The sequence below is a fragment of the Numenius arquata genome, chromosome 11, assembly GCF_964106895.1.
Source record: "Numenius arquata chromosome 11, bNumArq3.hap1.1, whole genome shotgun sequence".
Classification (NCBI taxonomy): Eukaryota; Metazoa; Chordata; class Aves; order Charadriiformes; family Scolopacidae; genus Numenius; species Numenius arquata.
Genome location: NC_133586.1, coordinates 35941383 through 35953891, shown reverse-complemented (window position 1 = coordinate 35953891; position 12509 = coordinate 35941383). Strand labels below are relative to the sequence as shown.

The 12509-nt window shown below is 60.4% G+C and overlaps 1 protein-coding gene across 1 annotated transcript in view; it reads left to right on the top strand.

Annotated features, from left to right (window-relative positions):
* The first annotated feature begins 6179 nt into the window (after positions 1-6179).
* Positions 6180-12509, top strand: part of NSD1 (nuclear receptor binding SET domain protein 1) — a 58247-nt gene continuing 51917 nt past the window's right edge. The window contains exon 1 of the mRNA XM_074156344.1: positions 6180-6842. Within this exon, the coding sequence (XP_074012445.1) occupies positions 6180-6842 (663 nt within the window). The remainder of the gene's footprint in view (positions 6843-12509) is intronic.

Sequence of the window (12509 nt, the reverse complement as noted above, 5' to 3'; positions counted from 1 at the left end):
CCCCCACCTGGCACTACCTCTCTGCCTGCTCCTGCCTGCCCCTACCCACCTGTCCCCCATGTCCGATGTCCTTGTCCTGTGCCTGTGCCCCATGTGCCCGATGGGCCAGCGGGCAGGGAAAGAGGACCCACAGGCACCCACACATGGGAGCACCTTGTGCTGCTTCCCAGGCACAGGCTGAGGCAGGAGCCCGTCCTCTCCCACGGAAGGATCTGAACACCGGCGGTTCCTGCATCCCAGGTCACTGCACACACACAGATGTATGTACACACACACAGATTGTATGTACACACACACAGATGTATGTACACACACACAGATGTAGGCACACCAACCCTCCATGTCTGCATACACACACCCTGTCTGCACACACCCCCCCATCCATGCACGAGCCCCTGCACACACACCCTCCTGTGCACATACACACTTGCACCATCCTGTGCACACACACATACAGACACCCCTCTGCACACACACCTCAGGCACCCACCCCCCATGCACAGAAACACCCCCCCACCCCATGTGTGCATGTACCCCCCCACCATGCACACGCTGCATCCTGCGCACAACCCCCATGCACACACATACACACACACCCCCGCACACCCCTTCCATGCACACGCATCCCCGTGCACATGTACAACCCCCCCTGCCCCCTACATCCCCATTCGCACACTGGCAGCCATGCACACCCATGCACCCCCCTTCATGCACACACACCCCCCCTCATGTACCCCTAGGCTCCCTCCCAGCCCCAGCGCTGGCTGGGGGCCCTGTGGCCAGGCAGGCCAAGCTGGGTGTCCCAGCAAGGGCGGGCGGGGGGGGCTGCCTCTCCAGCCCACAGCCCACTGTCGCTCGCCCGGCCATGGCCAGCAGCAGGCGGGCGAGCGGCGGGGGAAGCCGGGCTGCGAGCCCCATCTCCTGGCCAGCGGGAGCAGCGCTGCACTGGGCGTGCAGGAATGGGACCGGAGGGGCAGCCCCCCCGGCTGCACACCCACGCCTTTTGGGCCGGTGACAGTGGACTTCGCGGTAGGCCAACCCCGGGACTGTGTTGAAAGGGTGACAAACGGCTGAGAAAAATGGACTGCGGCACCGGGAGGTATCCCGGTTCCGCTCGCCATCCCATCACCCTCCCGGATGGATGGGGCTGGGAGTGGGGCAGAGCAGGGGGTTCAGGCTGCAGAGCTGAGCCGTGTCCCGGTGTGGATCCTGCTTGTGCCCACTCAGGGTGATGGAGACTAGCATGGGGAGGGCACCCCATGGGCACGGGGGAACCTGGCAGACCTGGGTCATCCTTGGGTGGATGGAGCTAAGCCCAGTGAGGTCTCAACCTCGCTGCCCAGGGCTGGGGGGCCCTGTACACCTCCTCAGCTGGGCACGGAGGGCAGCATGTCTGCCTGAGGGCTGGGGGAGCAGGGAAGTCCCTGAGAGCGGCTGCAGCACCCAGGGGGGCATCCTGGACCCTCATCCCTCAGGGACTATCCCCGTGCCACGCATGGCTGCTGGGGTGACAGGTCTCCAGCCAGCCCCAGCTCAGCAACAGCTCTTCCTCACAGAGTGGAAGATATGGTGGCTCCTGTCCCCAGCAGCTTGGGGGGAGGGGGGGTCCTGCCCCCCACCCACTGCCTTTGCATGTCCCAGGGCTGCTCCTGCCCTGCCTGTTCTTGGGGATGCCCCCTCGAAGTTTTGGGGGAGCGGTAGGTCAGGGGGGCTGCGGGGTGGGGGGACCAGGGAGGCCGGCATCACCCCAAGAATGGGGAGCAGACCTCGCTATGCCAGGCACACCGGCATAGCGAGGAAAACCCCGGGGCTGCCTCCGCAGGCAGATGCGGGCAGCCCTGCCTGCCTGCGAGCACCGAGCCGCCGGCACGGTGCTCCCGGTTGCCGCCGGTGCAGAGCCGGGCTGAGCCCCGCCGGCCGCCCCGGCTCTCCACCGCTCCAGCCCCTGCCGTTTCGAGCCCCGCAATCCGCTTCCCGGGGGAAAGGGGCCCCCGACAAACCCTCCGGGCAGGATGCTCTCTTCTCCTCTCCTCTCCTTTCCTTTCCTTTCCTCTCCTCTCCTCTCCTCCTCTGCTTCCTTCCTCTCCCCTGGCCGGGCCAGCCCTCTCCCTGCCCGCCGCAGCTCTTTAACCCCTTCGCCCACGCTCCTGGCCGTGAGCCAGCCCCACGGCCACGGCTCCCACCCGGCCCTTTGTGCAGGGCCCCGGGGCTGCTCCCTGGAGCCGCGTTTCCCCCGGAACCTCCCCGGCATCCTCCCGTGCCCCCGCAGTGTCCAAGCGTCTGCCGGGTGTCGGACAGCCACGGCCGGGAGCCATTCCCAGTGAGCCCAGCCTGCCCACAGCTCCCGTGGGACTCCCGTGGGCCACGGCTCCCTCCGTGTTGGGGTCTGGTGCTCCCCACTGCTGGCCATGACACACACACCCCCCCTCCCATCTCCCCCAGGGAGAGCAAGTGGAATCCGCCAGCACGGGGCCATGTTCCCTTCTGCGTCGCTGCAGCGGCGAAGAGCGGCCATGGCGGGAGCCAGGGCTGTGCATCCGGGGACCGTGCATCAGGCAAAGGGGAGTGGGGGGACAGGGCTGCTCCCATGGGGGGACGGTGCCGGGCTGTGCACAGGGACCAGGGCCTCCAGAGGGAGACTGCAGTGCTGTGTGGCTCTGCGGCGGCCACCAGCCTGACCGATTCCGGAGAACCCGGCATGCTCTGGGAAGCCAGGCTTGCTGGGTTGGGGGGGGGGGGGAGGGGGCGGTGAGCACGGCCACGGGGTAGGGAGCTCGCAGGTGAAACCTGGCAAGCGGGGAGGACATCCCAGGAGGCCACTGGCCACCCACGCTCCCAACCAGAACCTGCAGACAAAGCCCTGCGCAGCGGCGGCAGGGCTGGCCGGTGCTGCCCGCTGTGCCGCAGCATCCGGGTGGGAGCGCGGCGGCGGCCAGGGTGCCATTTGCCTGCTGCTCTGCCGGAAGAGAGGGGCCGGGGAAGGGCCCTTCCTGCGGGCGCTGGCCGCGGCGCGGGGAGAGGTGACACAGCAGATGGGGAGTGCATCTGAGGGCATCCCGCCACCCCCACCCCGCTTCTCCCTACACCAGTAACCACACGGCACCGGGAGCACTGCAGGGCCCGTTGGGGCACTGCCAGCAGGGATGTGCCAGGGGACACAGTGGGATGGGGACATGCCTGGGGGTACCCTGAGCCACCTGGGCAATGCTGCCCACCAGTGTCCAGTGGGGCCGTGCTGAGCCGTGTGCCCATGAGCAGAGGTCTCAGCCCCCGGCAGGTGACACCCAGGGGGCACCAGGCTGGGCGCGGGGCCAGTGCCCAGGCTGGGATGTGCCCTGCCAGCAGCCCTGCCTCTCCCTGCCCAGCCTGTGTAAAGGGGTGAACGAGCGGAGCAAGGGGGGGCTGGTGACAGTCAAGTTGGGGCCAGTCCTAAACCTCTCCCCAGGTCTCGCTGGGTCTCGGGTGCCAGACTATGGGGAGACTCGACTCCTGGGTCTCGGGTGCCAGACTATGGGGAGACTCGACTCCGGGCGCTCCCGCCCTGTGCAGGGCCCTGCCCGCCCCCAGGGGGTTATAAATAAACCATTAGCTTTATTTTGGGAACGTGGCGGAAACGTGCATGGCAGGTTGCTCCAAGGAGGAAAGTTGGCTGCTGGGCCCCCGCCCAGGTGTGCCGGGGTGCGGCCGCTGCAGCCGGAGCCGATCCCGGGGAGACAGCCTGTGCCGGTGGTATTTCCCCATGTGGGGGGAAACGTGGCGACCCCAGCCACGCCAGCCGGGTGCTGCCCCATCTTTGCGTGGGTGGGGAGGACTGCGTGGATGTGAGGTCCCTGTGCCGAGTTCATACAGCAGCAGCCATGGCGTGGCCCCGGCTCCCACGTGTCACCACGGCACTTGGGGCACCGGGCAAGATGGCCCACGGTGAGCCGGGTGCCACCGGCCGAGCCCGGGGTTGGGACCTCGGAGGTGCAAACATGTCACAAGCAAAACCTCCGGCCGTGGCGCTTCCTGCCAAGTCACCCCACCCTCCGTGGGTGTGCTAGAGTGGGGCAAGACTGAACGTGGCAGTATCTCCACGGTGGCGGCACACCAGTGTTGGGGACAACAGGTTGGGGAACCTCGGTGTGGCCCCCCTGGGGCGGATGCCAGGGGAGGAATGGTTGCCCCATCGCCGGCTGCAGACAGGGCAGAAGGGAGCAGGGCAGGGCTGCCCGCAGGCCAGGTCCTGCTCCCCGCCGAGGTGCCAACCGGCCACCGCTCCACATCAGAGTTTTCAGTGGATGCTTTTTTGGTGGGACAACGAGGGCCAGGCGCTGCCTGAGTGTGCAGAGAGGCTGCACCGGGGCCCCGGGGAGGGGGGGGGACACGGACGGACGGTGGCCGGGGGCTCTCGTACGGCCATCCCGGGGGTGGGAAACAAAGGGCAGCGGTGGGTGGGGGGCGCGGGACGGCCCGGGCAGCGCAGCGCCGAGCCCTGCGGCGGCACCCAGCTCTCCGGGGGGCGGCCGGTCCCTGCCCGCCCCCCCCCCCCCCCCGCCCGGCCCGGGCAGCACCGCCCCGGTGCCACATCCCCGCGCTGCCCCGGCCGCTGCCCCCCGCCCGGCCGCCCCCGCCCCGTGCCTGCCCAGCCGTGCCGGTGCGGCGGCGGCGGCGTGGCGCGGCGCCCGGACCCGCGCGGCTGGCGGCGGAGACCCCGGCCCCCATCTGGAGGTAGCGACGGAACCGCCGCCCGCCGCGGGGCCGCCGGCCGGCCGAGCCGAGGAGGGGGGAAGCCGGGGGGGGGGGCGCCGATGGCGGCCCGGCCCGGCGGAGCGGGCGGGCGGCGGGGCCGGCTGCGCGCCGCTCGGCGGCGGGAGGGCGGGCGGGAGCGCGGCGCTCGCTGTCCGGGAGCGGCGGAACCCGGCGAGGACAACCAGGCCGCGGGCAGCCGGGCGCCGCTCCCCGGCGGGCGAGGCGAGGCGAGGCGAGGCACGGCACGGCACGGCGGGGCCCCGCGGAGCGCGACGGCCCGGCCCGCCGGTGCTCGGGAGGGTGGCGGGGGAGCGCGGCCGGGGCGCCGGGCCCGGCGGACAATGGCAGGGGGTAACCCGGGCCAGGCGGCGGCCCGCGACCCCCGCCCCGCCGGCTACCCGCTGGGACCGGGACATCAGGGCCAGGGCCGGGGCCGGGGCCGAGGCGGGGCGGGCGGTCCGCGCCGCCGGGCAGGAGCCGCCGCCCGCCGGGTGCCCCACCGGGGCGCAGGGCCTGGCCGACTCCATTTTGTTGGCGCCCGCTCCTCCGCGGCTCGTAGGCCCGCGGCCTGCCCGCCGGCCCCGCGGCCGACGAGGCGGAGGGGAGGGGGGGGGGCCGCCGGGGCCCGCAGGTGAGGCCCAACCGGGCCGTCCCGTCCTGACTCGCTCCATCCCGGGCCCGTCCCGGGGGGGCCGCCCGGTGCCCGCCGCCACCGCCACCGCCGCCTAAGATGGAGATGGGGGCGGCGGGGCCGGGCCGCCATGTGCGCCGGGCCGGTCGGGCCGGGCCGGGCCACGGGCGGCGGAGTGGGGCCACGGCGGGGCAGGCCGGTGGCGGCGGGGCGCACCGTGGGGGGGCAGCACTGAGCGCCCCCTCCCCTCCCCCACCCCCCCGGGGCGGGCGGTGCGCGGAGGGGGGGGGGGCACCCGCCGGGAGGGGGGGGGGGGAGTGAGGGGGGAGCCGCGCGGGCGCGCGCTGATTGGCCGCCGCCGAACCCCAAGAGCGGTGCGGCGGCGGAGGGGGGGGGTACGCGCGCGCGCGCGCAGGCGCGGGGCGCGCGCCGGCGGGATGGCGGCGTCGGGCGCGCGCATGCGGGGGAGGGAGGAGGGAGGCGGCGGAGGAGCAGCGCTGGCGGGGCCTGGCCGGGCCGGGTCGGCGCGTCTCCTTCTCGGCCCGCACCGGGGGCAGGCGGCGAGCCGGCCGCGGCGGCCGCAGGTGAGCGGCCTCCCCCTCCCCACTTACACTGGGGCGGCGGCCGGTGAGGCGGGCAGCCCGAGGCTAGCAGGGCCGGGCGGCGGGCCGCGGCCTGGGCCTAAGCGCGACGGCGGCGTCGGCCCGCGCAGGGCCGGCGGAGCGGAGCGGGCCCCCCGGGCGCGGCTGCCATTTTGCGGCGGCGGCCGGGCTGACCCCATTGTGCTGTGCCCGCAGGTGGATGCCCGCCGCCCGGCATGGAGCAGGCCTGCGAAGTGAGCCGGCGCAGCTGCCTCGTCCCCTTCGGCACCTCGCTGGCGGCCGCCGAGGCCAAGGGCGGCCCCTTCGGCGAGGGCCGTGGCCCCGAGCCGCCCGCCATGCAGCTGGCCGCCGCCAAGCCTGTCTACGGCCAGGACCCCTCGTCCTGCTACATCCCTCTGCGCCGGCTGCAGGACCTGGCCTCCATGATCAACGCCGAGTATCTCGGCGGCGCCGCAGACGGCGCTGAGGCCCTGCCCGACCCCGGCTCGCCGCCCCCCCGCCTCCCCGCCGCGCAGGACCCGGCGGCCGGCGCCGACGGAGCCGGCCCGGCGGCCGAGGCGCCCCGCGGGGCCTTGGCCTTCCCCCTGCTCTTGCGGGACGGCGGAGAGGAGGTGGAGGAGGACGAGGAGGAGGAGGAGGGCGCCGAGACGCCGGAGGAGGAGGACGAGGACGAGGAGGAGGAGGACGAGGAGGAGGACGAGGAGGCGGCCGAGGCCGGTTCGCGGAGCCGCGGCCGCCCCGGGCCGCAGCAGGGGCCCGCCAGCCCGCTGCCGCCCCGCTTGCAGCCGGCCGAGCCGGTGCCGACGACGGTGCCGGACGGCGACCCCGGGGAGAAGCCGGAGCCTTCCGCCACCGCCGCGGCGGCGGCCCTGCAGCTCGTAAGCACCGGCGGGGCGGGGGGGGGGGGGGGGGGGGGGGAGGGAGGACGGACGACACGCCGGGCGGGGGGCCGCTGCCATTTTGCGGCGGAGGCCGGCGAGGCGAAGCGCGGCGGGGCCGGGCCGGGCGGCCTCGCAGCCGGCACCCTCGAGGGCGGGCAGCCATCTTGCCGAGGGGGACCCTGCGGGGGCGCGGGGGGAGGCGGCCGGCCCGGCGCTGCCCTGACGGCTGTCAGCGGCCTCAGCCGACCGGCCGGGCACCGGTGCGGCCGGCACCGCTCCCTGCTCTCCCTGCACCATCCCTCCGCCCGGGAACAGCGCATCGCTGCCAAGTTGCAGTAGAGTTGGATTTATTTTTTTTTTTTTTTCCCCGTTACAAGCTTTTTTTTCTTTTTTTTTTCTTTTTTTTTTTTTTTTCCCCCCCGCATTGGAGCTAAGAAGGGCCGGAGCAGAGCTTTCCTCTCTCCTGCCTGTGCCGGCTTTAACGCTGTCAGACGGCTCTTTGTCTGGCCTGGCTTGAGGTACCCAAGCTGTGAGAGACTTTGGCTGTGTCATGGCCTGACAGACCTCACGGGCAGGAAACCTTGCCTCTTATTCAGGATGGCTTTTTTTTTTTTCCCCTTTATAAATTCTTCCTACTCTCACAAATTCCTTTAGTTTGTTTTCCGATATGCTTAATAAGAAACAAAACTGGTTGAACTTTTAGAGTTCTGAAAGGAGATAGATGCATTCAACTTTTTTATATAATGTGCTTTTGAATGCATGATAATTTCTGGATGATTTTCAGTGTGACTTCTTATTTGCAGATGTGTACGTATATTTCCTGCAGTTCCCTAGTAATTTTTTGTCTATTTCTTCAATATGTTTTTGTAAACTTAAGGATCCATACTGGAGGATGCTCTGGGTTTTAAGTATTACTTGATGCAGGGTGTGAAAATTAACTCATGTGACAACGCTGACACTGAAACTATCTTGCTCTCTAATTTCAGTAGAGCCACTGTCGCCGGACAGATACTACTGGTGCATGCGGCACTTGGGGAGAAATACTTGCTTTCGCCTGTGTTCAGTTGCGCTCTGGGAGGTGGTGGAGCACTTGTCACTGAGTGCCCATGGAAGGGGCAATTTCAGGAAGATGCTGACAGCGGCTTAATTGGTTTGTGGCACAGTTAGGCTCAGCTCTGGCTCTGGGTTGCGGCTTCTCTTGAGCGTTTCTTGGGAAGAATCCGTCTCCTTATGGAGACTGAGTCTTTAGTCTTTGGGGGTAAGAGGCAGCTGAGGTCTGTGCATATACTTAGCTTTGTTTTGCAGAGCAAAGCAGGGATCTCTCAGCAGACATGTGCTCAGTGATGCAGTTGTGGGAGGGTCTCACTTTGTAAACAGAAGCTAGCAGAGGTACTTTCACAACACTTGCCTCTGCTATCAGTGGCTGTACGATGTGCTCCACAGAACTACAGCTTGTACGGCGACAAAACTCTCTCAGTGATTGAACCTGTTATTTGAATATGCAACGAGGGGTTGACTTTTCAGTAAAACTGCCTTCCTGTCTGCTGTAGTACGACAGTAACCTTGCTGGTGACTCAAAAACATAGCTATGTTCAGGAAAAAAAAAATACAAAGAAGAAAAGCATTTTTTGGACAGCCTGGGATCCTTCTCTCCCTGAGTCTTGCTTTCTACCTTTAGTAAGTAAGTGCAGGTTGTCTGAGTGGTCCTTCATTTTAGTTCTGCTGCTTGTGGGATGTGAAGAGATAAGGATTTTTCTCTGTGCTATGTTACCAATGAGACAGTTAAAATCTTAATTGTTAAACATGATATAGCAGCTAGAAATAATGAGGCTTGCTCCTCAGATCCTGTGTTCATGTAAGCATTTAATTCCTGTCTCATTTGTATTTGGGGAATCAACTTTTTTGAGGCGTACTAAAACTTCAACAAAAAAAATCCCAAAACAACAACCACAAACTCTCTAGAGTTCTGTACTGCTATTTTTAGAGTGGATTGTCATAGCTGGGCTACCCTTTCAGATAACACCTTTTACCTAGCCTGATGATGGAGCTCTTCCACCTTAAAGCAGGAACTTTCTCAGAGCTTTTATTCTTGAAGCTCGCAGTTTAGAGTATGCCTACTGCTGCTCAAACTTCCTGTTTCACCAAGAGGAAAGTGTGCGGGTGTCTCGGACACAGGTCTGCCCCTTGCAAGTTTTGAATTTTTCACTAGATCATTGCAAAGGCTTTGAAAAGGCTGATTTCAAGAGTGCTTCCAGCAGAAGGGACAGCATTTGGTTTTGTCTTTACTGGGATGCAAAGTCCCGCATTTAAGTAATGCCTCTGGGTAGGAGGAGTATTGTTTTGCATGGGGATTTGTTAATAGCCCTGGCATCCGTTGTACTCAAACATTGCCCCAAACGGTGGAGAGGTTGCTCAGGTGGCATTCAGTTGTAAAGAGGGATGTGCATATTCTGAAGTGAAGTTATTTTAAGTGTTGAGTTAATCTCAGTTAAGGTTGACTGAAGCTCTCCATGCTCTCAGCGACTATTGCCAGATTTTGTGTTGGAGAAATTGTAGCAGTGGTTGTTGGGTCTTATTTCCGCTCCAGAAGCGACGATGCAGTGACTGCTGGCAGCTGGTGGCTTGCTTCCCTGTGCACATGGCCTTAATGTTGGGTTATCGCCATTTAAATTGAAAGGTATGGTCGTTTTTTAATTTGTGTTTGTTCTTTCCCATCTTGACATGAGCTTGTCTTCAGCACTTTCCCAGCCTTTACGAGCTGTAGAGGACAGGGTTTTGTGCAGTTGGAGGCAGATTTGGGCGCAGGGCACATGCAGTCACGTAAGGTCTGAGCGGTGTTGATCTCACTTGAACTTGGTTGCTGAAGAATTGGAGCAGGTGTACTCATTTCTGACAGAACTCTTGTACTGAAGTTTTGCTTTTTTACATAACTTTAGGTGCCATATTACTTGGCTTTTGCTTTGCCAGTTACTGATTTTTTTTTAATTGCACAAAGTGTGTTAGATTAATTGGGCTTGCAGAGTTGAGCGCTTGGAAGCTGAGAGTTCTTGTGTTCAAGTGCATGTGTGCCACTCTCAGTGCACGTGTGTTATGCAGCGTCTGATCCTGGGTTATGTGTTCACGAGCTATTTTTTCCACGGGACCCTGATGGCTTCAGGCTGCAGGATGTGTAGGGCTTGCGTGAGGCACTCGCTCAATGTTGCTTTTCATTCTTCTCATACTGTTTCCTTGTTATCCAGCTCCACGCTGTAGGAGTGTGGTGTTTGGGTAATGGCAGTGAGGAAATGAAGTGCAGGGAAATCCAGAGCCAGATCTTTCATCGCTAAGGATGGCTGCTGCTTCCAGTGCCTGGATGTAAGGAATGAGTAGGATGTGTGTAGGGCTCCTGTAAGGTTTTTGCTTTAGCAGAACAGTGCCGTATGCAATATGTTAAAAGTACTGAAGGCCAGCAAAGTCCTCTCTTAAGCCTAGAATTAATCTGTGGTGAATTTCAAGGTTCTGTGGCATCTTGCAGCTGTAGGAGAGAACTCTTGTTACAAAATGTTTGTCTCCCTGTGTGAGTTACTCTGGTTCCTCGTTTATCTACTGACATGTCTAGCGCTGTTTCTCTCTTTGCTAAAAATAAATGAAGGAACCAATGCCACGTGATACTTGCTACTCCTGTAAACATTTCTGAAAGAATCTCCTACTACAGATTGTTGATTTGAGGTGTAACTAACTACTGGTAATGTTATATCCCTGAGATACAATAGGCATGGCTGTGGTTTGTTTGAACAGGGAACATAAATTTCCTCGGTCAGTTGACATCTTCCTGGTGGGGAGATTAATTCCGTTTGGCTGTCTGTGCTTCCTGCGGGCACCGTCTCTCTCTATGTGCACCTGGTAGGAACAGGCTCTACGCAGGCTGCTGTCCCTGTGCGTCTGATCTCGCACATGCTCCTATGCCACTGAGATTTACGCTGTTTGGAAGACCTTATTCCTTCTCAGAAAGGAGCACGTAGCTGGATCTTCCCTGGCTGTGCAGTCTGCTGGCATCCTCTGAGCCCCTCTACTGAACTGCATTCATGTCTCAAGCAGGTTTAAATTTACCTGCAAAGGACTTCAGCCTTGGTGAGCAGCCAGAAGAAGGGATATTTCCACAGTTAGGGCACTCTTCTGGGCTGTGTTATTGCTCGACCATAAATTTTTGTGGTCCTTAATGACTTCTAGTGCTTTCATGATGTGGTGGTGTTGCATTGCCTCTTCGTCGTGGTGTGAGGGGGTGGGTGTTAGGATGCTGTCACAGCAGGACAGTGGTCCCTAGGTGTGAGGAGCAGCTCACTTTGAGTGACACCAGTTTTTTGAATGGTGTAGGATCTACAGCTCCTCCTGCACAGTGGCTTGGATCCTGTAAGTATTTACTCTAGCATTTGGCTGTGATTGCTTTTACTCTCCTTGTTTCATTTGTATTTGTTCTCTAATCTAGTATTGCTGATTAGGTGCAAAATACCCGTGTGTGAGTATGATGTTACAGAAAATAATGTGGTTTCTCTAGTAAATATGGATGTTCTGGCTACTTATCGTGCAGAGTCAAACTTAAACTATTGATGCCTTTGCAGTTCACATGGGGCCACGCAGCTGTTTGAAGCTGAATGCATCTGTGAGCAAATAGCAAAACCAGAGGTATTTTCTTGCAGATTGGACAGTCTCAAAGGTGAGGTTTTGCTGAATATAACAGCAGCAACCTCTATGTAATTTCTGCTTTCTATATTTAAAACTTCTTTTTTTAAAATCTGTGTAAGAGAGACTTTGTTCAACCCTTTTTTTTTTCTAACAAATCTTTTGTTGTTGAGAGTGCAGCAATTCTAGTTCTGCTGCTACAGGTTCTTTTAAGCCCTTGCTAAACTCGGTGGTTGTGGCTTGGTGGAAGCTGTAGCAGTGGTGTTTGACTTCAGGGCAACGTAGTTCTGTTTTGCGTGAAGTCATGGATTTGTTGATTGCCTCTGGCAGTATGGCAGCTTCCCATTACATCCCCTTCCCAGAACTGGGGTTAAACTGTGATGTGTAACAATTACTAGTTTGGGTTTTCTAATTTCCCCATGTTAACTGAACAAATCTGTTGCTCAGTGTCAACTCTGAATATTGATTAACAAGCTACTTGAGCCCCAAGAAAAAAAAGATACGGTGTTTTCTGAGTTATAATTTGGACAGTATTTCTCAAAAGAACATTCTTAACTCAAAGATCAGTATTATGGGTGATCAACTTTCAGTCTTGTTGCTTAGAATATACTTTTGTTTTTCTTGGCTGTGACTGACAACTTCTTGTATATAGTACTTTTGATTGTTTTTTCAGTTATTTGCTCTGACATTTAGATAGGCACAGGGAATAGAAACACCTGAAGAAAGAAACTCAATCCTAGTGGGATGGGGGGCAAACTTGTCCTGGGAGTTTTTGTTTTTTTTTTAAAAATAAAATAGCAGTAACTTGATGTTTTTGTTTAATACCAGAAAAATATGACCTATGTTTTGTTCTGTCTGCATGGAGCCATCTGTGCCGTGCAATGCAGTCTTTGCTCAGTAAAATGGGAGTTAAATCCTTTATGGTGGTTAAGGCATTGCCAGGATTACCAAGTTAATGGGTGGAAAAGGTCTGTCAGAGAGTCTGCTTTGAATTAGAGTAGAAGT